General features: G+C 42.1%; 1 protein-coding gene and 1 pseudogene across 3 annotated transcripts; both read right to left on the bottom strand.

Annotated features, from left to right (window-relative positions):
* Positions 1-1602: 1602 nt before the first annotated feature.
* LOC134480514 (uncharacterized) lies at positions 1603-24729 on the bottom strand. Of its 3 annotated transcripts, none has more exons than XM_063268025.1 (5): positions 22964-24729; positions 8645-8804; positions 7181-7312; positions 6334-6517; positions 1603-2393 (listed from the first exon to the last, which is right to left on the bottom strand). In XM_063268025.1, exons 1-4 carry the CDS (start codon positions 23157-23159, stop codon positions 6376-6378), a joined length of 630 nt encoding a protein of 209 aa, XP_063124095.1. In that variant the 5' UTR covers positions 23160-24729; the 3' UTR covers positions 1603-2393; positions 6334-6375. The 3 variants fall into 3 exon arrangements, with proteins under 3 accessions (XP_063124095.1, XP_063124096.1, XP_063124097.1); XM_063268026.1 differs by lacking the exon at positions 22964-24729 and adding an exon at positions 9528-10384; XM_063268027.1 differs by lacking the exon at positions 8645-8804 and having other exon boundaries at positions 22964-23121.
* LOC134480435 (reticulocalbin-1-like) lies at positions 12309-18090 on the bottom strand (annotated as a pseudogene).
* Positions 24730-26171: the final 1442 nt, after the last annotated feature.

Below are 26171 nucleotides of genomic sequence, written 5' to 3'. Positions count from 1 at the left end.
CACATGCTCCACCATGTTCATAGCAGCCTTATTTATAATAGTCAGAAAATGAAAAGATCCCAGATGCCCTTCAACAGAGAAATGGAAACAGAAAGTGTGGTACATCTACACAATGGAGTACTACAGAGATATCAAAAACAATGACTTCATGAAATTCATAGGCAAAGAGAACGAACTAAAACATATCCTCCTGAGTGAGTTAACCCAATGACAGAAACACACACATGGTATGCACTCATTGATAAGTGGATATTAGCCCAAATGCTCAAATTCTCCAAGATTCACAGACCAAATGAAATTCAGGAAGGATGACCAAAATGCTGATTCTTCACTCCTTCCTTTAAAGGAGAAGAAGAATCCCTATTGAAGGGACAGGGATGCAAAGTTTAGAACAGAGCCTGAAGGAATGGCCATTCAGAGTCTACCCCACATGTGGCTTATACATATACAGCCTTCAAACTAGATGAGGTGGATGAAGCTAAGAAGTGCAGGCTGACAGGAACTGGATATAGATGTCTCCTGAGAGGCACAGCCAGATCATGTCAAATACAGTGGAGAATGCTAGCAGCAAACCATTGAACTGAGAACTGGACCTCAGTTGGAGGAATTAGAGAAAGATTGAAGGAGCTGAAGGGACTTGCAACCCCATGAGAACAACCATGGCTGCCAAGCAGAGTTCCCAGAGACTAAACCAGTACCAATCACTATACAGGGACTGTGCCATGGCCTCATCTGCATGTGTATCAGAGGATGGTCTTCTTCGGCACAAATGGAATGAACAGCCCTTGGTCCTGCCTAGGCTGCGAATGTGGATGGCTGGTGAAGGGAATACCTTTATAGCAGAGGTGGAGGGCGATGGTATTCAGACTTATTTCTGGAAAACAAGGAAGGAATAACATTTGAATTCGAAATGAAAAATATCCAACTAAAAATCAACAACAACAAAATGGTATTTTGAGCTACGAATCAAAAAAAAGCCACAGTCAGGAAACAGAGAATTGTATGCCTCTGGTTTTCTTCAAATATGCTCGGGGCCCATGTAGGTTCTGGGCCCAGGCTGAACCAAGCAGGTTCCTGCCACTGACTGCTCCTCTATTCCTGTTTCCAGAGGCATCATGCAGATTAATATTGGGCCAGAGATGTGGGCAGAGCTGGTCAGAAGTGGCTTTCTTTCCTGTGGTCTCAGGATTATCTGCATTCCAGGGTGTTCAGCATTTTCTGCCCCGGGATTTGGGTGCAGGATTCCTGATGGCTTTAAACTCCATTATACCATGTTTATATGTCCTGGGAGGTGTTACAGAAAATTAATGTTTATCCTATTAATTTGGTCAAAACTCTCATCGACAGAGTATAATTTAGAGGTAACTATATATTTGACAGCAAGCATACACAGTGGGTAATGTATGCATGATGAAGTTGAAATTCAGAGTCGGAAACACAGTGCACAGTGACTATATAAATGCCTGTGAATCTCAGTCTGACTGGGAAGTGATTTGATGCCCAGTCCCCATGAGAATGCAGAGATCCATCCCTCCCTGATAGCTGTGGGACTTCAGATATTGACACTAATGATCAATAAAGAAGGTTCTTAAGAGTGAAGAGTTTGAGATTACTCCTTTATTGACCAGAATACATCCAATTTACTTGATAGTAACCAGATGCAGGTAGTCAATATATACAGTCTATATCCTTATCAAAATAGAAAAGCAAATGAACAAAACAACAACAACAGATAAATTACAAATCTTCAAATGAATAGAAGGAAAACCAAATAACCAAAACAATTAAAAATTAACCATACTTTAAATAGAGGAATTGCACTAAGCATTTTTTGCTGCTCCTTTTGCAGAATAGACTTATAGCCTGTGGCTTGCCTTGGAGACATAGTAGACAAGCAGTTAGTGATGGTAATAATCTTTTCAAGAGGAGTGGAAGTAGGTCTGTTTTGTTGGAGTGGAGGTATTAAGGTAAAAGCCATCCAACACTGAGTATAAATGATATTACACACTTTGTCACAAAGTCTTTCCAATTTTGTGAACTGATCTCCACGAAACTCTTCTGGATGACCCATCAGGACAAGTACAAATTTACACGTGCACAGTCTTTCTGGATGACCAGCAGCTCTTGATTGATGTGCATCAGCACTTCTCTGAGTCCCTCAAAAAGTGTACACTTGCTGGAGAGAGGCAAGGTGAAAATACAGCGTATTCAATCCAAAGAAATCAAACTAAAGGAGGAAAATGCAGCCCACAATTGCTATGGACATTACAGGTGAGACGCAATAGTGGTGTATTTGCTGTGCACACGTAGTACTCCTCCTGTAGCACTTCTCTCCAAGGGAGATCTTGTCCTGGACTGTGTCATGTTCGAGTTTCTGCTGGAGAATTTCAGACCTAGCAGAGCAAGGGAAAAAATGTTTAGTGAGTGGTTGTCAATTCAGCTCTCCCTCTTACATCAGCTCTATTCAGTTGGACAATCCAGCATGACCTGTCAGCTGAGGTCAGTCCCTGCATCCCCAAGTGTCATAGAGTACCTGCACTTGGATTTATATCTCTTCTTTCAAACTGCTAGAATTTGAACTGTGGACTATGCACTGTACTGGGATTAAGAGAAAAATGAGCATTTTTTCCCACTGGTCCAGGTATATGACATTGAATAATAACATTGTAGCTATGTCTGAATCTGAGTTCAAGAGAGGTATGAGCAACCTAGAATACCATGTGGATTCCTTCTGGAGAACATGCCCAGAATTGAGGTGAAATTTCTGATTATGTCAGTACTGAAGGAACCCGTCTAGTTTCCATTTGTAACCACTGAATCTGCAAATACAGAGAGAAGCCATCTCACTTCAAATCCATGGGAAGTGCACAGATCCTGTAATCACTGCGAATGTGCTCCATGCAAATCTTCCCAGCGTACACATGGACATTAAAGGTGATTGTGATGTAGAAACAGAACAGCACCCCTGTAAGTCTATGGCTAGTGTAAGGCAATTTGTGAGAGGACAGAAGAGAAGATGTCCTCAGATCTTTCCGGAGAGATCACAGGAAGAAAGGAGTAGAACATAGCAAGAAATCCAGAGGATCATATATAATGTTTCATGGGCAAAATTCACATGAACTGTACCAGAACAATACTCTGAGTAGCTCCTTAACTGCCTGAGGCTGAAATCCAGGTGGGGTGGTCATCCACCCAAAAAGGGTATTTATATAGGGAAGGATATTCAAATGGCTTCTTCCAGCCTGTGTTCCTACCTGAACATTAATACTTAATGTAATGATTCCCCAGGATTCGCTGGAGGCATAAAAACAAATGTTGAGTGGGATATGTACATAGTGGCCAGACCTATAGACAGCTCAGTCAGTGATATGCTGTCCTCCCATAAACCGTCATAGACTCAGGGTTCTTTCTCCATTAACAATCTGGCTTAGCAAGTCCCAAAGGCTGTGTAGAGCTGTCTTGTTGCTCAGCAAAGGATCATATATTGGTGGTGGACTAGACTCTTGTTCTTGTTCACTCTTTCAGACTTTCCCCAAAGTGTGCAACTTCTTCTAATCGGAGCTGTCTTTACCATAGCCTGAGTGACTTCATGCCCAAAGCTAGAATCACAGGAAATCTCCATAACCAGGATCCAAATCAACAAATTTTCTCCCAGTAATGTGATTGTTCCACAGATAATTTGAATAAGTAAGTAAAATCTTGCATGGATTATCTCACACTGAATCAGAATCTATGGAAGGGCTCCATCGTATGGTACACTTTTACTCCTTGGCTGATGGACTTCTGGATAGATTCTCCTTCAAGGTTACTCTGGGACCACTACAACATTGATGCTCCCAGTTGCAATGGCAATACCTACTCCTTGTTGTGGAATCACTGGGTTAACTAAAACTTCTGTTCCACTTTCTGAACATGGCTTCTCATAGGGCTACCTGTTCTTACACTGTCAGACCCATTTGAAGCTCATCATTTCTCCTAACCCATTGAGGCTGAAATTAACTGAGAGAAAATGATGTTGATCGAAAGCACTTGCAGAATGCTACACAGATAACATAGAGGAGCGCTTTGGATTATCTGTGCACCCAAAGAGGTTCCTGAAACTGCCCTGTTCTTGCACCACAGCATAGCTATGGGACTTTTTCTGGATGACGATACAATTCCAAGCAACTCAAATTCTCAATGAATAAAATCCAAGCCAAACTCCCAGGGGAAGTTGTAGTGTGCCAAGGTAGCTCGAAAGAAATGGTAGCAGGCAATGTGGAAAGCAACCTTGGAGAAGACACAGTGAGTGACATAACCTTCCAGTGGGCTTTCACAATTCACAAAGAACAGAGAAGCAGAGTAAACTCATGAATTTTTCTAGAGAAGCCTTGCCCTTACCTCCCAGTACTCCATTCCTTTGATGTGCTCCAAAGGATTTCAATGCAGATCAGTAGTTTTGCCCCTAATCACTTGAAAATCTAACTTTACAGGTGTTTTTGTGTCCTCTTTTTGGGGGTTGCATTTCTAAAGGATTGTATTGTCCTGCTTCTACACCATAACAAAAAGGGACCTGCAAGCTCTAGGCCTGTATCATTTGTTACCCCTGTGAAATATGACTCACTTGAACATATTTCCACTCCTCCCCCAGACTTCACAAGATAATTCATTCTGAAATTTTTGGAAACAATAAATTAGTAATTTAAGTGTCCTTTTGCTGTACAGAGCTCGATGGAGATGCCAAATGACTGGGCAGCTCTATTTCATGTTTCATGGATGTAAAGTGTATGCTTACAGTACTTTTCTCATGAAACTTGGAAATAGAGGGAAACATATGTTCACTACTGCAAAAACACACACACACACATATACCCACACACACACCACACACACACACACACACACACACCACACACACACCACACACACACACACACACACAAACACACACACAAACACAGACACACAGATACACACTTGCATGCACAAATGATAACTTTGCTCTTATGCAGCACATTTCCTGTTGAGTGAGGAATTAGTGGGAACAATGCTGTGTACAAGTCTCTTAGACACAAGCAAGATGTGCTGCCCTGGCCTGTACTCATTTCCACTTCAGGAAACCTTTCTATGCAGATACTTGCTGGTCCGACAAGTAAGTTACATGTTCTGAACAGATAGCCTAAACAACACATCATCAAATCCCCAAGAGAGATTTCTAGGAATAGACTCCATCAAGCTCTATGCTGACTCATCATAGGCCCCTCACTAAAACTACCCTGTTTCCTTCATAGAAGACTTTGGAAGCATCAGAGAAGACAGTGACTCATGGTCAGTTCCCAGGAACATTTCATCACATTGGAGTTCCTGTGATACTAAAACAACCTCAATGTCAGTCAGAAAAAGGCTAAATAAATAACATACAGTGAATTTTCTGAAATGCAGCACTGTGTACAATATTGAGAGGGTATCTATCCTGAAAGAATGCAGTGCCCATGATATAGTCAGCAAAGCAATGTCAGCAGAGGGTTGCACTCTAGGATTCCATGCAATATCATGGTGAAGCCAATAATACAATCCAGAATCTTCCCGGGGGATAACTCTGTTCAGGTAAAGTGAAGAAATCTAATCCTTATTTTTAAAATAGCTGAATGGTTTAAGTATGTGTTGAGACAAATAAGAGAGGGGGCTCATCTTGGAACTGGACGAATGATGCAAAGACTGCTGGCCAGCACAAAACAGGAAGCTTCATGTTTGTTGAGAGACCTAGGCTTAAAGGACTAAGTCTCAGGAGCACTCAAATAAGACAGGACTGACATGCTGATACACAGGCTCTGTAGTTACCCAAGATCTGTGAAGCATGAAGTCACCATCTTCATATACAGGGACATGAGGGGAGGAAAAACAAAAGCCACCACAAATGACAATGAGAACCATTTCTTTGGCATTTCCACCAGGCTCTCCTCCTTGAAAACTACTTACTTCCTGAGTCTCACACCATCCCTGTAAAGAAAATGGGCTCTGGGCTTTTGCTTCATCCCTCAAAGCCCTGCTCTAGTCTAAAGAGGGGCTCCCACATAGCACCCTCCATACATAATGGCATGTAGTGCTCTGCTGTGTGATCAACGTATCTCCCTCAATGAAGTGCAGATTCTCGAAGAGCAGGAGCATTTGCTTTCGAAACATGCAGTTTCTTGAAAAGGGGCTATCTCCACAGAAAGCCTTATAAACAATCACATGAATGTACACTTGGATGAGACCTAGGTCAGGACATTGATCAGTCAATAGACAGTTACATTGGTTTGTCTATGTTTATGGTAAGACCTGAGGACAACCTGACCTGAAGCCTAACCCTACCTGCTGTTGCGTGGCACTGGGGGCACAGATGTTCATTCCGGCCTATTCACAGAGCCTCTTTGTCTCCACAGAGGATGCTGGCAGTTCAGTCTGCTCCACCAGCAGTTCTCTCTTCTCATTCAGCAAAATCTGTATATTGTTCTTCAATTGAGCTTGTTCACGCAGGAGCTGGGAGTGCCTGATGCTGAACCACAAACAAAAAATGGTAAAACCCAGCCAGCTTCTATTTGCCTGTCACTCCTGCAAGTCCAATCATCCCTTCAAGGGTCCTCATCCTCAGAAATCCCCAGAATAGAGCCACACTATGCAGGTTAGCACCAATTAGAGGAGGTCAAATCCAGAATCCACATTCCACATGAATCAAAGTACTTCTGAAAATCCTGACACTAAGACGGTTTATATAAATCAAGGAAGAAGAGATGGTCCATAAGGGAGCTCGTATGTCCATGGTATGGTGAAACCATCTTCACGTTGTGGGGAAAGCCCCTCTGAGGGGTAGTTGAAGACCAAATAGCTATAGACTCTTTCCATGTGTTTCTCATGGATCACAGATCTTTGAATCTCCTGTCAGAGTCCTAGAGGTTCAGATTTGATTCCCATCATGGTGCAAACCTTTTCTATCTAGAGGAACTTTAACTGGGAAAATAACAATTGGAGGGTCTTCTACACCCCTCACATGTACGACAACTGAGTCCAAGAGCTACAAATCTAAGACCCTTGCCACGAGGCAGGCTTCTTGTTAAGAGTCAGACACTACAGAACCAGAGCCCTGACTTTTGTTCAAAGTCATACAGGACAGAAGCATTCCCAGCCTAGTGCTGGGTTCTCATCTCTGTCAGCGACTCACCGGTAGGAACTGTTCAATTGTATGAGCTCCTTGTACCTCTCCATGGCATCACTTATTGAGTTGGTCATCATTTGCATAGCCATCATTCTCATCTCATGTTCAGATTGAAGGACTGGCAATTCGACATGCAGCCTGGGTTAGGTCATGGCCAAAGGAACAAATAATGTTTTAAACTCACGATTTCAGAATTAGGTGAAATGTAAATAAAAATATATAATAAAAAATTTCAAATTCAAGGAATGGTGGAAGGGAAGAAAATGGCAAACTCAAAAACCAGACCAAAACCCAACAGTGAGACTCAATCCACAGAAAATATTTCTATGTAAATAAGCAAACATTTGTTTTGAAATAAGGACTCCTCGGAATCCTGAGAGATATGGTTCTGCAAAGACTCACTATATAGGAGGGGGCAGAGCCTGAGAGCTCCCTGTTTGGGAATAACAACTGTCAAGACCACAGTGACCATTTCTAGGTCACAATAAACAATCCCTGGATAGTTAAAAAAATAAAAAAACTAAAGATCAAAGCAGGTGAAACAAATTAGGTAAAATCAGACTGTTCTCTCTATTACTTAAACTCAGTATGTACCACATACTTGCTCCTTCAAAGTATTTGTACTGGTTAAGTTTATTATCCTGGGCACAGGAAAACAGAGTCACGGTACCAGTTGGAGGGACCTGACCTTCAAGAGCTGGCCAGGTGAGCATGATGGAATTGACTAGTTCAGGAAGAAGATTCCTCCAGTCTGTGCCACAGCTTTGGGCCCAAGAGAAAGCTGTGATGACATTTCTCTTGTTTTGAAAGCAGGTATACTCAATCCTTGGTTTCTATCGTTACATGAATTCCCAGAGGGCATAACTATGTTTGACAGGGAAGAGGATTTATAGCACCTCCTCCCCTCAGGAGAGTCCTGTGTGCCACCAAGGTATACAGAAGGAGCAAAGTGCTGTGTTGATCAACGTGGGCCTCCATGTACTCATCACTATCATGACCTGCAAACTGTTGATCAAACAAATCCTCAGACCCAATCAAAGGTCCCAGATGTCCTGATCCAGAGTAAACCACCAACAAATACTGCCACATATATACACACCAACCCATATCCAAACACATTTAGAATGCCAACTACATCCATGGAGGTGCCATAGAATCAGTGTATAATGAACAAATTCAGAGGAAAGAGTGATGACGTGCAGGCATTTCATTCACACACACAGTTGCAGCAAGTGTGACAAGGTCATTCTAGCTGTTGACAGAACCAATGCTAATCCAAGAGGCTCAGGGTCAAGTACAAAAGAGGTTGACCCTAAACACACAGCACCTAGCTCATCTCACAAGCAAATGCCTGCCAAATCTCCTTAAAATCCAGGATGAGAGGTGAAACTCTCTCGTGCTATGAGTAAATCTAGGGTTAGCAGAGAGAGAGCACAAGACAGTGAACAGGTTACTGGGCATAACGACTACCTGTGGTCCCACTCATCATAGATATAAAGATCCAGGATTTGATAAAGTTCATCCCTCTCGAATTGACACTTCTGGATTTCAAATTTGAGTTCCTCCAGTTCCTTTAGACACTCCTCTTGCTTACTAATGACATTTTGGGATGATGCCTTCCTACCAAAACCTGTAGACAGATAAACCCAAGTGAATTTGCATATTTGAACCAATGGGCAGAATAGATCATTCTGAATCCGAAAAGGAGGTTGAGGAAGGGGAAATGGTAGAGACTGGGTGAAGCCCTGAAAGAGCAGAAAAGCTTTCTTAAAGGTTGATTCTTAAGCTTTGTCCCTGTTCCCAACCTCTAATGCCATACACGTGCCACACTCACTATTAAACAACCCGCGGCACTGAAAGTTATAATATGACTGAGACATAAACATCTGTGACATTGTTATATCAGATGTGGTGCAGATAATCCTGGAGTTCATAATGACTTCATAATGTTTAGCACCATCAAGCTCTAACCAAGTGTGGTCCAGCCCAAAGTGTCTGAGAACTCAATTCATGACTAGGGGTGCATCCTTCCTTGTTCTCGCCATCAGACACTTATGTAACCTACAGTAATCTAGAGGATGAAGTGCTTCAACTCCCAACCATGGATGGTCACATTGTTAATCTCACAGTGCCTCCTCCTGCTATTCGTTGACACTCACAGTTAAAAAGCTTCAAGAAAAGACACTGAAGTCTTACAACTTTATGGCTTTCTCTCAAATTAAAGATCAGGAACTCCTGACTCTTGTTTTGCCTTTGAAAAATCCCAAGGCTCCTGCTTGTAAGGCCTAGTCTTAGAAGGCACATCTCAAACCTACCTCCTTGAGGATGTTCCCCAACTCTGCCCACGACTCACCAAGCCTTCCCAAGAATGATTTCCTCCTTCCTGTTTCACTAGAGAGGGGGTCAGCTTCCCTCTGACCTGGTGCGGTCTCTCCTTGATCAACACTTTCCTTCCGAAATAGCCTGAGCAGCTGGCGAAACATGCCTGCTTGTGAACGCAAAGGGAACTGAAGGAATATCCCAAAGGCAGTTGGTGTCACCACAACACTGGTGACATCACAGAAGATTCTAGGGATCTCTTAGATACAATAGAGTGTCCAGTGAACGGCCTACTGGTGATGTCACTGGAAAATTCTATGGCCTACCTACTAACCAGCTCTCCCCACACTGATGAATTTCTGTGGGGACCCTTTCCTCCAGTCTCCCATGTGTCACTGGGAATACCATTTGGCAACCTCTATTTCAAAGCTAGATGTCTCTCTGCTTCATTAGAAGTCAACATTGCTTTTGCTGCAGAGGGTTTCTTACAACCCTGAATTGGAGAACAGATTTTTCTTAGCACCCAAATCTCTAGGGACCAAGGAGGAGGGAGATTTTTCTTAAAAGTAAATCTACTACTCGAGACAATGCATGTGACATGTATTTCGATTTCTAAGCTTTTCCCTTTTTCTGGAGGCCAATATATTTCTTCTATACCTCTGAGTGTATAAAACCTCTGAGTGTATATTTGCTTACTGTGCAGTCCTTGAAAGCCGACATTGTTTCCATTTACATATCCATGTATTTCCAAAATCAATGGTCTATAATCCTATTTTTTTGCAATAAAAACTCCTTTTCCTTGGGAACATAGGGATCAACTACAGGGCATATATAAAACAATAAATTTCTGTCTGTTTTATATATTATGTAGGACATCCTCCCTTTCTCAAATATAAGAAGACAATTAAATTGGACATCAGTGAGCAAATGTCAACCTGGACCTTGTGTTACTACATTGTAACTACATAACCATCACTTCTCCAATATCCTTCTCCGTGAATAGACAAGTCTAGGCATGAGAATATTGGGGACTACAACATGATCTTTTACTTGTAGCAAACATAAGAATCCGGAGGACGAGAAGGGAGTGGAATGGTCTGAGTTCAGGTTGAACCTCAATTTTAATGGGTCCATACGTTCAGGAGGGAGTCTATTTGGCATTGTGATATATGCATTCTGTCTTCTTATCATAGGTGTTATAATAATTCAACATGAATGTGTGCTATAATGCCAGCCCACCTCAGAGATGTAAGAGTGAAAATCATGTCTGACCTTGCTGGGAAGAACTCTGCCTTTTACTACCATCTGGAGTTATACAACATCACTATACAAAGCTCAGAAGAGAGGGGTGCAGATGTGCAGGCCTTAGAAGTTGAGGATCTTTTCTACTGATTAAGCCACTTCTTTTTCCTATGTAATTTTTCCCTTGCTCTTTTACTAATGGTGGCTGACTTCTTTCCTGGCCTGAGGTAAACTGGAGTCCAATCTTTTGGATTACCGAACCTTCTATTTTCGAGATGACAGTCCCACCAACGGTCCTACTGCATACAGAAGGTATGAATAAGTCTCAGGGGCTGGAGTAAGTTAAAAAGGTCTGTTACAACAAAGAACTGATTAAGAAAACAAGAGCCCAGCTGCTCATCAAGATCACAGTTGTATGAGATTAAGAAAATGTGAATAGGGCATCGGGTGAAAGACAAATTAATTAGGAGGTCATAGGCCTAGAAGGGTTATCCTTTGATCTCAGTGGAGCTGCCATTCCTTCTGCCATTCCTCGTTCTCTGCCACAGGACCAGAGACTTCCCCATACAACTGGCTGGCCTTGCCAAAGACCTGGCAGGGCTTCTCCCTGTAGAATAGGACATGTAGAGTCCTTGAGGACTCACCAAGAGGTCTCCTCCACACAGGTTCCTTGTTGTCAAAGGGAAATGTTCCTGCAGAATCCTGTCATGGCAGCAGGAATTTCAACCTGGCTGCTCTTGGTCCAACTCACTGGGTGCAGGCCTGAGGCCCAGGAATATCTGGGGAAAGAAGTAGCAGGCACTACCTCACAGCTCTCTCTTTGTTGGATGCAACTGCTAGGACTGTGATAGGATTTTTGTTTCTTGTGTGTTTATTAGAAATACCTACAAAGCTGATTAAAGTTGTAACATGCCTTCATACCCAGCGTGCAGAATGTTTTCAAATCGTTGTTCCTGTTTTATGTTTGGATTTTGTTCTTTAATCCCCTCAGGAAATTTCCCTGTGCTTAGAATGTTAAGCACATGCTCAGGAGGGATCGATTATTCAAGTTAGGCAAAGCTTTTGTTCTCACCATCCACTCCACAGATGATGCCATAACTTACTTTGAAATAAGAATACAGTTATAGAGAAGTAAATTAACCTATAAGCTATCACAGAAGAAACACATCATGATTGTGGAATGGCACCCCAGTATTTTGTATTTCCTAAGTTATTTTTATTTTAAACTTTTTTATTGGATTTTTTTGGGTACATTTCATCTTTTTTAAATCCTTAAAGGTATCTTTTATTCCTCTCCTCCCATTTAAACAAGGTGGAATTTCACATGTAATTGTTAGTCCAGATAGTTTGGTCAATGGCTTAGATATCACCCTGGCCTAGTTTCCTTGGCATAAGCTGACTTAGAAGCAGACTCAAAGGTTCAGGACTCAACAAATAATGAATTCCACTACATCTGGATACCTAGCCTCACAGCCAGGAAGGGACTGTATTTCCATTCACTATTTAAAAAAAAGATGCAGTTCATTAACATGTAAAAAATTTCTCAAGTATATTAAAGTGTTTACCATGGTCATACAGTTTTTTAAATACCTGGCATTCATCTTTTTCCAAAACCTAAAATTTCTTTCTTATTCACATTTTTTGATTATTTTTTGGTATCAGTATCATTTTTTTAAATTTCAGTTTTTTTACTAGATATATATGTTTTATTCAAACGTTATTCCCTTTCCCAGCTTTTGGTCCATAAGCCCCCCTGCCATGACCTCTCCCATATGTATGGTCCCCAAATCCATGCCACTTAGAAACCCCTTCCTGGACATTTCCCTGCACTCAGGGTCCAACCTTGTTAAGAACAAGGTCTTCCCCTTCCACAGGTGCCCCAACGAGGATATTCTCTCCTACATATGCAGTTGGACCCCTGGGTCAGTCCATGTATAGTCTTTTGCTAGTGGTTTATTTGGTTGGCATTGCTGTTCTTATGGGGTTGCAAGCCCTTCAGCTCTTTGAATCCTTCTTCTAATTCCCATAAAGGGCGTCTTGTTATCAGTTCAGTAGTTTACTGCTAGCACTGACCTCTTTATTTGACATGCTCTGGATGTGTCTCTCAGCGGAGATGCATATTCTGTCCCTTTCAGTAAGCACTTTTTAGCTTTATCAATCTTACCTAGTTTTGGTGGCTGTATATATATATGGGCCACATGTGGGGCAGACTCTGAATGGCTGTTCCTTCAGTCTCTGCTTTAGATTTGGCCTCCATATCCCCTCCTATGGATATTTTTGTTCCCCATTTTAAGAAGGAGTGGGAGCATCTGCACTTTGGTCATCCTTCTTCTTGAGTTTCCTGAGATCTGTAGATTGCATCTTGGGTAATTCGAGGTTTTGGTCAATATCCACTTATCAATGAGTGCATACTGTCAATGAGGGGTGCTGAGTACCTGGAAGAGAATGGGGGACAAGAGATGTGAAGAAGGACGCCAAGACAAGAGTCTAATCAAGGCGACACTTTTATTTTTCCCCAAGGCTGATTTTGTACCATAAAAAGGGTAACAGAGAGAGGGGGGAAGTAAGAAACATTTACCCACGCTAAGGACACAATATTCCTGTGGTTAGAGAATTGGCTGGTGTTGACAGGTTGTCAGAAAGGTCACGGGTTTGTCATATCTATTAGTCAGCAGGATGTTGGTTTTTCAGAAAGGTTACAGGTCATGATATTGGGTATCTTAACGTCACACGTTATCATATGATTATTCATTTTGACCACCACTTTTGTATTAGTCTTCTGCAGCTGGCTGGGGATTTTCCATGAACCCAGTCATACTTAATGCTCACCATAATAATAACATCAATAATGGAGGGCTTCAAGGCCATCGCTCCCAACAGCATACCAAGTGTGTTTTTCTGTGATAGGATTACCTCACTGTGGATGATATTTTCTAGTTCTTTCCATTTGCCTATGAATTGAACGTTGTCATTGTTTTTGATAGCCGAGTGGTACTCCATTGTGTATATATACCACATTTTTCGAATAAATTCCTCTGTTGAAGGGCATCTGGGTTCATTCCAGCTTCTGGCTATTATGAATAAGGCTGCTATTAACATCGTGGATTATATGTGTTGTTGTATGAGGGAGTATCTTTTGGGTATATGCCCAGGACAGGTATAGCTGTGTGCTCAGGTAGTGCAATTTCCAATTTTACAGGAACGTTCAGACTGATTTCCAGAGTTCTTGTAGCAGTTTGCCATCCCAGCAACAATGGACGAGTGTTCCTCTTTCTCCACATCCTCGCCAGCATCTGTTGTCACCTGAGTTTTTGATCTTAGACATCCTGACTGGTGTGAGGTGGATTCTTAGGGTTGTTTTGATTTGCATTTCCCTGATGACTAAGGATATTGAGCATTTCTTTAGGTGCTTTTCAGCTATTCTATATTCCTCAGCTGAGAATGTTTTCTTTAGCTGTGAACCCCATTTATTAACAGGGGTGTTTGGCTCTCTGTACTCTAACTTCTTCTGTTTTGTGTATAATTTGGATATAAGCCCTCCATCAGATGCAGGATTGGTAAAGATTTTTTCCCAGTCTGTGGGTTGCCTTTTTGTCCTAATGACACTGTCCTTTGCCTTACAGAAGCTTTTCAGTTTTATGAGGTCCCATTTGTCGATTCTTGATCTTAAAGCATAAGCCGTGGTATTTTGTTCAGGAAATTTTCCTTAGTGCTCATGTCTTCGAGACTCTTCCCTACTTTTTTTCTATTAATTTTAGTGTATCTGGTTTGATGTGGAGGCCCTTGATCCACTTGGACTTAAGCCTTGTACAGGGTAATAAGAATGGGTCAACTTGCATTCTTCTACATGCTGACCTCCAGCTGAATCAACACGATTTGTTAAAAATACTATCTTTCTTCCATTGGATGTTTTAACTCCTTTGTCAAAGAACAAATGACCATAGGTGTGTGGGTTCTTTTCTGTGTCTTCAATTATGTTCCACTGAGCTGCCTGTCTGTATGCCAATACCATACAAACTATTGCTCTGTAATACTGCTTGAGGTCAGAGATGGTGATTCCCCCAGAAGGTCTTTTATTGTTGAGTATAGTTTTGCTATCCTGGGTTTTATGTTATACCAAATGACGGCAAATTGCACTTTCTACCTTTATAAAGAATTGAGTAGGAATATTGTCGGTGATGGCATTGAATCTGTAGATTGCCTTTGGCAAAATGGTCATTTTTTACCATATTCATCCTGCCAATCTATGAGCATGGGAGATCTTTCCATCTTCTGAGACCTTCTTCAGTTTCTTCAGAGATTTGAAGTTCTTGTCATACAGATTTTTTACTTGCTTGGTTCAAGTAACAGCAAGTTATTTTATATTATTTGGGACTATTGTGAAGGGTGCCATTTCCCTAATTTCTTTCTCAGCCTGTTTACCCTTTGAGTAGAGGAAGGCTACTGAATTGTTTGGGTTAATTTTATACTCAGACAGTTTGCTGAAATTGTTGATCAGGTTAAGTAGTTCTCTGGTAGCATTTTGGTGTTGCTTAAGTATACTATCATATCATCTTCAAATATCAGTGTTTTTACTTCATCCCTTCTAATTTTTTCCCTTTGACCTACTTTCATTGTTTGATTGCTATGGCTAGGACGTTAAGTACCATATTGTACTTAAGTAGGGAAAGAGTGGGCAGCCTTGTCTAGTCCCTGATTTTAGTGGGATTCCTTCAATTTTCTCAGTTTAGTTTGATATTAGCTACTGGTTGGATGTATTTTGCCTTTTCCTATATTTAGATATGGGCCTTGAATTCCTGATCTTTCCAGGACTTTATTAATGAAAGGGTAATGAATTTTGTCAAATGATTTCTCAGCATCTAATGAAATGATCATGTGGTTTTGACTTTGTTTATATGATGAATTTCGTTGATGGACTTCCGTATATTAAACCATCCCTGCATCCTTGCCATGCGGCCTACTTGACCATGATGGATGATTGTTTGGATGCGTTCTTGGATTCAGTTTGCAAGAATTTTATTGAGCGTTTTTGATCAATATTCATAAATCAAATAGGTCTGAATTTCTCTATCTTTGTTGTATCTTTGTGTGGTTTAGGTATAAGAGTAATTGTGGCTTCATAGAAGGAGTTTGGTAGTGCTCTGTCTGTTTCTATTTTGCGGAATAATTTGGACAGTATTGGTATGAAGTCTTCTATGAAGTTCTGATAGAATTCTGCACTAAATCCATCTGGTCCTGGGCTCTTTTTGGATGGGAGATGTTTAATAGCAGTTTCTATGTCTTTATGAGTATGGGGTTGTTTCGATGGTTTATTTGTTCCTGATTTAGCTGTGGTACCTGTTATCTGTATAGAAAATTGTCCATTTCCTCCACATTTTCCAGTTTTGTTGAATATATGTTTTTGTAGTAGGATCTGATGATCTTTTTAATTTCTTCAGATTTTGTTGTTATGTCTCCCTTTTATTTCTGATTTTATTAATTTGGATACACTCTCTGTGACCTCTGGTTAATATGGCTAAGCGTTTATGTATCTTGTTGATTTTCTCAAAGAACCAGCTCGTGGGTTTGCTGATTCTTTTGATGCTCGGTTTTGTATCTTCTTGTTTGATTTCAGCCCTGAATTTGATTATTTCCTGCCTTCTACTCATCTAGGGCTTATTTAATTTTTTCTAGAGCTTTTAGGTGTGCTGTCAAGCTGCTGACATATGCTCTCTCTTGTTTCTTTTTGCAGGCATACAGAGCTAGGCGTTTTCCTCTTAGCGCTGCTTTTATTGTGTCCCATAAGTTTGGGTATGTTGTATCTTAATTTTCATTAAATTCTAAGAAGTCTTTAATTTCTTTCTTATGTCTCCAATGACCAAGTTGTCATTGACTTCAACTTCCATGTATATGTGGGCTTTCTGTCCTATTTGTTGTTATTGATCAGCAGCCTTAGTCCGTGGTTTTTTGATACGAGGCATGGGATTATTTCTATCTTCCTGTACCTGTTGAGGCTTGTTTTGTGACCGATTATATGGTCAATTTTGGAGAAGGTACCATGAGATGCCTATAAGAAGGTATATCCTTTGGTTTTAGGGTGGTGTGTTCTATAAATATATGTTAAATCCATTTGTTTCATAACCTCTTAGTCTTTCTGTGTCTCTGTTTAATTTCTGTTCCCCTGATCTGTCCATTGATGAAAGTGGCGTGTTTAAATCTCCTACTATTATTGTTTGTAGTGCAATGTATGATTTTTTTGAGCTTTAGAAAGGTTTCTTATTGTTTAGGGACACAACTGCTATATACTTGACAAATATAGCAATCAACCAGAATATCCGTAGAAAGCAGGTGACTGTTGGCCACATGAGGATGAGTTTCTTTCAAAGATCATCATGATTTTTGGTAAGATCTTCCCTGTAATTGGTGGCATGGCTTCCCACAAACATGGTCCAGTTGTCTACAATCTCCTCCTTGGTCAGCATCTCATCCTTGTTCTTATCTGACTCATACACCAGATGCTGGGCCTCAGCCTGTGCCTGGTCATAGTCCTGAGGGAGGATCCAGTGGTGAATCTCATCCTAATCCAGTTTCCCATCCTTGTTCAGATCTGGGAAATCATTGAACTGCTCCCCAGACAAAACCCAGTCGGTCTCAGGGCAATTGTCCTCCTGAGAAAAAGATGTCCACAATGTACTCATCCTGGTCCACAAAACCATCCCTGTTCTTGTCGATATTCTCCAGCGTTTCCAGAACTACAATCTCCTTCATATGTTCTAAATCCTCTTAGTGCAGAAAAGCAATGAACCAGTCCTGAGTAGATGTCAGGTCACCGTCAAGGCCTTAAACCTCCTCTCATCTCGTGGAGGCAACTTTTTAAAGTTGTGATGATCAGAGCTATCTTGGAATTCAGCAAGGTTTCCCAGGTAGTAGCCATAGGTAGCCTGCTTGTATTCTTCCCAGGAGATTTTTCATCTATGTCCCTATCATAATCCTTCCAGAGTTTAGCCACATTTTGGTTGATGTATCTTTTCTGTACCTGTTTGATCCAAACTTTCAGGTCCTCAGTAGTAACAAGGCCGCCTTCATCACTGTCGATTGGATCAACAATTTTCCCCAGCCTCTCCTGCTCTCGTTCAGGATTAGCTATCAAAGGTCTTGGAGTCCTCCTTGCCCAGGAAGACCTCAGGATCGTACAGGAAGCTGTGCTTATTCTCTGGTGGCCATTCGCCCTGCTCTGAATCAGGACAAACCATGTGCTCCTTGCTCATCATGCTCTTGGCCATGACCGCCAGGACCAGTGCCAGCAGCAGCCCATGGAGAGTCCCAGGCTGACACCATGTACCACAGTCGCGAACAAAGGGAGGCAGCAGGGAAGTAGGGGCTCAGAGCAGCTTATCCGCTGTCCCTTCCCCAGAGAGGGCTTTTGTTACATTTCAAATGTTATCCGTTTTCCTGGTTTCCACAAAACCCCTTATAAAACCCCCTCCCCCTTCTACTGTGAGGGTGTTACCACACCCACCCAAACACCCAGGCCTATCTGCCTCCCTGTTCTGGTTTCCCCTACACTGGGGCATCAAGCCTTGACAAGACCAAGGGCTTCTCCTCCCATTTGTGCCCAAGAAGGCCATCCTCTTCTACATATGCAGCTGTAGCCATGGGTCCGTCCATGTGTACTCTTTGGATGGTGGTTTCGGTCCTGGGAGCTCTGGGTCTTTCTTAGTGTTGTTCTTATGGGGCTGTAAACCCCTTCAGCTCCCTCAATCCTTTCTCTTACTCCTCCATTGGGGACCCTGCTCTCAGCTTAATGGTTGGCTGCAAGTATCTGCCTCTGTATTTGTCATGCTCTTTACCCCACTCTTTTGAGCAGATCACCACAGAGCAACGAAGATGTATTGTCTTGGCGTGATGATGTACAGACAAATAGATGATTTCTTAATTCTTATGATGATTCTATAAGAGTTCCTAAAATTAGATTAGTAATTTTAAGCTCCTTTATAATGGGACAGCTATTATGTTTTCTCTGGTAATCAAAATTGCATTGAGAACTCTTCCTTCTTAAAGTTTCATGAGTGAATTGCTTCTGCAATACCAAGCAGGCATCTACAAATTAGAACCCATGCTAAGAGGGTATAAACCAATTAACCAAAGTTCATAAATAGAGAACTAATGATTTACTATAGGTGCAAGGACTTTACGTAAATAATTGACTGGATTTGCCTATAGGCAATTTCACTTATTCTTTTCTCATAAAAATTACAGCTTTTAACTCTCCATGAACATGCAGAGCCAGTGACAGATGGTGACGGTTTATCCTGATGATTACTCTTGATGGATATGCATGTAAACATTCTCTGTCGTAAACTGATTATCCAACTTATGATTTGAATTCCTGTGCAAACTTGTGGTGAACTTTTCACCATGTGATGCTGTGTTCAGAAAGATATACAAATGTTGAGGACAAAGAGAGAGAAAGCTTTTTAGACAGAACTGAACTGAAGAGAACAGAACTCAAGAAGAACTTAGAAGTAAAGGCCTAGCGTTGAGAGTAAGGCATTGAGAGTAAGGAAATTATTGTCATAAGAGCAAGTAGAAAGGAGATTAGAAGAGAGCAAGGAGAACCTTATAAGTCAAACTTTATGGAGGCAAACCTTTGTAGAAATTTTAGGAAAACGGAAGAACTTATAAATAAAGGTTAAAATCACTGCTCTTCAGTCTTCAGCCTGGCTCACTGGCTAGCCTGTGCTCTTCAGTCAGACTCACTGGCGAGCCTCTGCTCTTCAGTCAGGCTCACTGGCTAGCCTGTGCTCTTCAGCCTGGCTCACTGGCTAGCCTCTGCTCTTCAGTCAGACTCACTGGCTAGCCTCTGCTCTTCAGTCAGGCTCACTGGCTAGCCTCTGCTCTTCAGCCTGGCTCACTGGCTAGCCTCTGCTCTTTAGTCAGGCTCACTGGCTAGCCTGTGCTCTTCAGCCTGGCTCACTGGCTAGCCTGTGCTCTTCAGCCTGGCTCACTGACCTGCCTCTGCTCTTCAGTCAGGCTCACTGGCTAGCCTCTGTTCTTCAGTCAGCCTCACTGGCTAGCCTCTGTTCTTCAGTCAGGCTCACTGGCTAGCCTTTGCTCTTCAGTCAGGCTCACTGTCTACCCTGTGCTCTTCAGTCAGGTTCCCTGGCTAGCCTCTGCTCTTCAGTCAGGCTCACTGGCTAGCATCTGCTCTTCAGTCAGGCTCACTGGCTAGCCTCTGCTCTTCAGTTAGGCTCACTGACTAGCCTCTGCTCTTCAGTCAGGCTCACTGGTTAGCCTCTGCTCTTCAGCCTGGCTCACTGGCTACCCTCTGCTCTTCAGTCAGACTCACTGGCTAGCCTGTGCTCTTCAGCCTGTCTCACTGCCTAGACTCTGCTTTTCAGCTGGGCTCACTGGCTAGCATCTGCTCTTCAGTCAGGCTCACTGGCTAGCCTCTGCTCTTCAGTCAGACTCACTGGCTAGCCTCTGCTCTTCAGCTAGGCTCACTGGCTAGCCTCTGCTCTTCAGCTAGGCTCACTGGCTAGCCTCTGCTCTTCAGCTAGGCTCACTGGCTAGCCTCTCCTCTTCAGCTAGGCTCACTGGCTAGCCTCTGCTCTTCAGTCAGGTTCACTGTCTAGCCTCTGCTATTCAGTTAGGCTCACTGGCTAGACTCTGCTTCTCAGCTGGGCTCACTGGCCTATGGGGCCCTAGCACATCGCTTAACCATCTGCTCATGACTGCCTGACCACACTGACCACCTGACCGGTCGCCCTGACTTCTTAAAGTCATTCCCTAGAAAGAGCACAAGAAACCAAAGAGAAAAACCACAGCAAACTTTTCCCATGGGCTCTGCTTTAACCTTAAGTGCTTTCATTATTTCTTTAAAAGAGTGAAATATAATTTCGGCTATTCATATGGCCAAGAGAGCTGTGCAGTAGTCATTGCTTTAGGGAATTTGGTGCTAAATCAAAAGATTCCTTTATTCTATCACGATGTTATCTGTATGCTGTAAGATGTATGTTTAGAAAACACAACACCAAATTCCTAAAATCTAGATGTTTTAAGACATCAGCTCATGGAGAAACATAACTGCTTCCTATCTAGACTGGGCTTTTTTGCTATACTGCAGGTACAATCAATTTTCCACACTACTTCCATGATTTTCAAGAATGATTAAGAGAAAAATAAGTTGAACCTAATGGCCAGAAAGGGGGTTCTGTCAAGTTGTCGTATGTGGGACAAGATACCAAACTATGATGGTAAACCTAAAACCACCTGTTCCCAAAACTAACAGAACTTATAGAAAATACATACTTTCTTATCATTCCTCCTCCCCGATGGTCAGTGATTTATTTAGCACCTACTACGATCCTAGCACTGTGCATCTAAGTGTGTAATGGTGAATAAAAAACTTAATAAAAAGCCTCATTAAGGAATAAAGAAAAATGAAACATAACTTTGAAACTCAGAATTCAATATAAGCAAAACCACCACCATTTCTTCAACTGGTGATTTCTGAAAACTTCATCATTTTTTCCATGGGCTTCTATAGTAATGATACTGAGTCTTGATTTGGTAAATCACAAAAAGCAAGTCACACTTCTTTCTTGGCTCCCACAACTGTCAAAGGGAACAACACTGTTGCTGTCCATTGTGCTTCCCTATCAATCCTGCTATGGATGGTAATGAATTCCAGTCTTTTCAATGTGAAAACAGGCCACGACTTGAGGGCAAAGGTTATTAAAATTACCCAAACCGGTATATTCTCTAAAATTTTCACATAGCATTTTACTGATATCACAATGTAAATTCACCACAAATATTTAACCAATGAAAATATTGAATAGCTCTGCAAATAGGAGCGATAATCATATATACGTGAAAACAACTATCATGGAAACAAACGACGTAATAGGAGAAAAGATACATCACGAAAAGCTACACAAGCAGCAAAAAAGACACTACATTTCTTGGTTTAAAAGTTAGGAGATACACTTGATCTTTAAAGACAGACAATGTACTTGATCTTTAATCCCTTTAACTGTGCCCTGTCCACATAGAAACTGCAGTAGATGACAATCTTTTGTAAGATTTATTTATTTATATGTGAGACAATGCATCTGTCTTCAGACACACCAGAAGAGGGCATCAGTACTCCTTACAGATGGTTGTGAGCCACCATGTGGTTGCTGGCATTTGAACTCAGGACCTCTGGAAGAACACTTGGTGCTCTTACCCACTGAGCCATCTCTCCAGCCCTCACAACTGCCTCTTACACAGCATCACAGTGGTCTATTTCACTAGATGGCTCCAGGATGATAACAGAGAAACTTTCACAGTTCCTGAGCACTTCTGAGTTCAAACACCACCAGTGCCCACTCTGTGCTGTTGGCACATTCTGACCTTCTCCTAAGGGTTGTCAGCCACAAAAGGGACGGGTTAGCCCCAGACAGCATTCACTGCCCAATCCTAAAAACCCCCTCGATTCTGAAAAAGCCACAATCCATGCTTGCTCCATATTTGAGGAAGCCAAATGGTTGATCTGGCTCAAGGCTCTACTTTTCTTAGCTCATCAACTTTCTTTTTCCACTTCTTGTCACAAGAAGTACGTTTTTATGCTGCAACTACACTGCAATGTTTGAAGGAAACCACCATAAACTCTGGGTGCCACCTCTTGAAATTTAAAATTCACAAAACAATTCATGGCTTTCTAATCAGCACCATGGACAATAAACAAAAACAAGCAAAACCATTCCAAAGGAACTTGCTGATCTGGAGGCCTGCTCATAGCAGGCAGGAAAGAATTAAATTAGGCAGAACTGTAATCTGCATAAATTGCCTGAGGTTTTAAGAAAATATATTCCCATGATCCCCATCCTATAACATACAATAGAAACATTACAGGGAGTGTGCCACCAGGATAAGCTGCCTCTGAAAAGCCTGTCCTGCCCTGGCAGGTACAGGTCATTTAATTCTAAGTCAATCTGGAGAGAGGTGACAGCCCCAAGTTGCTCTGGGGATGTCAGAGCACAGCTCTCATGCACACTCCAGAGCACCTCTACACTCTTTCCCAATGCCATAGGCTTTCCAATCCCTGCTTCAGCTCTCCATACATCCCTGAACCCTCCCTCCCCCTACCCAGTGGGCTCACTTTGCATTGCCTCCTTCTGCCACTGCTTTCCCAGGACAGGGGGACCAGGTGGGGGGGGGGGGCAGAACCAGTCCAAAGAGGGACGCGGGTCTCCTACCTACCTTGATTCTGCTGCTCTGGGGCTGCAGCCCGCCCTGCTTGCTGCTTGCTGCTTGCTGTTCCTGGGGACCAGACCGGAGGTTGGGCTAGGGGTCCCCACGAGCTCCATGCCTCAAGGTCCCCTGGCAGGGCTGGCCTGGGCTTCTTCCTTGGACACTGCGAGGCTGTAGTCTCTGTTGGAAACCCCGCCGCTGTCATAGGGCGCCCTCCCGTGGCCGAGATGATGCCCAACGCCGCTAAGGCCCCCTTCCCTGGCCGCTCCTTCTGCTTTTTCTTTTCTTTTTTTCTTTCTCTTTTTGCTCGCGATGTGGCGCCTGCGAAGAGCTCGCCTCCAGGAAGGAGGACATCGTGGAGGCAGAATCACCTCTGGGGCCTGCCGGGGTCAGAGAGGGAGAGAGAGGAGTCAGCTTGGGCGGAGGCGCCCTGGCTGCAGGCGCCTGAGGAAGGAAAACTCGTCCAGGCACACGCGCTGCTGCGGGCGCCAAATATAACGCGAGCGCCCCGTCCCCTCAGGCCCTGCGCTCACCCACGAGCTCCGCGTGCCCTGAGTCCCGGCTGGGGCGAGGTCGAAGGGCGGGGTGGGAAGGACACGTGTGCCCACTCCAAGGTGCAGGCAACACCGGGAGGCACGACACGCGGAAGCCCATGGTGCGGAACTCAGGGATCCAACCAGGCAAGTCAGTCCCCTCTCAAGGCTCTTTTGATGCGAGGGCAGCTTCTTCAGGCCTCCAGGTCCACCACGAAAAACCCGCGGGCATCACAGCTTGAGCTTCCAGGTGCCCCAGGCTGGAGGCTTGGACATGGCGATTGTGGTTGCCACTTTCCTAGGCTGGCTCAGCAGGGCACAAGCCACCACCTGCTGTCCTCACCTGAAGGCATCTTGATGGGGCTGAGAGCCCACATCCAGCAGGCGAGCCTCAGTGCTCAGGGCCATGGTCTTGGGTCTGCACCTTGTTGCCAGCCCCTCACACATATGGCAGCATCACACATATGGCTCCTTCTACCAACCGCCACTAATTACCATTTGGACATTCCATCACAGTGTTCTCAAGAAGAAAGATGCAAACAAACACAAAAAGAATGAAATTTAAAATCTTTTTTATCAGGCTGGAGAGATGGCTTGGTGGTTAAGAGTGCTGCTTCTCCATTGCTCCCAAGTTCAATTCCCAGCAACCACATGGTGACCCACAACTATCTGTAGTGGGATCCAATGCCCTCTTCTGTCTGAAGCTCTCTTCTGAGATGCAGGCACACTCGCAAACAGAGTGCTCATGTACATAAATAAATAAATCTTTAAAAATAAAACCTTCTAATCAGTTAATGTATCTACATCTAGAAGCTAGAAAAGGGTCACAGCACTATTAAAAATAACTCAGAAATAGTAAAGGTATGTATGAGAGTCACAAAATTCACTGGGCAAGATGGTGTATACCTGCAATCCCAACACTCACAAGGCTGAGGTAGGTGGATTGCCTTGAGTTCAAGGCTAGACTAAAGTGTGAGTCCTTGTACTAGAAAACAGAACAATTGGGGAGGGGATGGAGAGAGAGACAGAGAGACAGAAGAGACAGAGAGACAGAGAGACAGAGAGGGAGACAGAGACAAAGAGACAGAGATAGAGAGAGAGAGAGAGAGAAAAAGAGAGAGAGAGACAGCTTGATGTCATTTCCTGCACTGATGACAAGCTACTGAAGAATGTGAATGTCTCCTACCAAACACTGAGAGTGCAAATGACAGAATGGGTTTCTTATTAAGATATCATAAAATGTAGATGGAAAAGTAAAGGAATGTATAATAAATAAAAGAGAAATCCTAAATTTGGAAAGCCTAAATTTAGAAGACTGTATAAGTTTAAGTCATAGGGGAGGGGATGAGACGATGTGGGGGGAGAGAATAATCACAATAAATTATATATGTGTATGAAAATGTTAACTAAGAGCAACCAATGAAAAGAGAAAAGCAGGTTTGTTTACGATGAAATTGAGTTCCCATATGACACTATATAACATTTTGTGAATGGATTATATGAATTATCTGCAATAAAAAATCAATTGTTATTAAAGATGTGGTTGTGTTCATATTAATTTCAAGTGTTTTAAATTCTTTTTTATTTGCTTATTTATTGATTGATTTTTTTTTAAGATAGGGTTTTCCTATGTAGACCAGGTTGACTCAAAAAAGAGATCAACCTGCCTAAGTCTCCAAAGAGTTAGGATCAAAAGTGTATACACACACATGAAATTTACATTCTTAAAGTCATAAAAAATAACAGCTATCAACTTGGTACAATTTTTGAACAGTGATCAAGTGAATAGAAATATCAGAAACACATTTAAGGCATTAGGTTACTGTTGTTAAAAGGATCTTGAGCAGCATATATAATTCAAATCATCCAGGAGATACATTGTGAAAAAAAACATGAAACTGGGTAAAGATGATTTAAATTTTTTAATCTATTAAAAATTTTAAAGTGCATTCGATATGAAAGCTCTAAGTGATATACTTCACACTTTTGCTTATATACCATCTTCAATTTTATGTGCATTCTGCAAATATTGTCCATGTTTATTCAGGCTCTTATTATTTCCCCATGACTGATAACATTCACAGAAATCATATTGAGCAAACTGTATATGTTGACGTATAATAGAATTGTATTCTACACAGTATAGCATAGAAATATGTATACATAACTTCCCATATGTGTGTATATACATATGTAAATGGCTCAAGAAAATGAGTATCACTTTATCATTGTGGTATTATTGTCATCAAAATCCTGAGAACATTGAAATGGCATCAAATAGTGACCAGATCGGCAAAAAAATCCACAAAATAAAACTCTTATAAAGAATCTAAAAATACTAGCAAAAGATGCAAAAATATTAAAGTCTCAATGAAATAAAAAGCCCAGATGAAATATTGTATAATATTTTCTCAACTCTAGGATAATGTATTTTTGTAAAACTATCAATAAAAGGCCTAAATTTTGAAGAAATCAAAAGTAGTACAGTATAATTATGCAGTGGTCAATATTGATGCATACCATTTTTACATAACTGCATAAACTGTCTTTCTTTTATTCCGTGGTCTACCGTCGAACTCGGATAGATTTATGGGGAACCATTACATTGTAGACTTAAACTGGATTAATTTCGGGGTGAGTAAGTCATATTTTGGTAAAGTTGCTTTAAAAATAAACCATTTGAT

The sequence above is a fragment of the Rattus norvegicus genome, chromosome 9 (assembly GCF_036323735.1).
Source record: "Rattus norvegicus strain BN/NHsdMcwi chromosome 9, GRCr8, whole genome shotgun sequence".
Classification (NCBI taxonomy): domain Eukaryota; kingdom Metazoa; phylum Chordata; class Mammalia; order Rodentia; family Muridae; genus Rattus; species Rattus norvegicus.
Note: the sequence above shows the minus strand (reverse complement) of the source record. Positions and strands in the feature narration are given on the sequence as shown.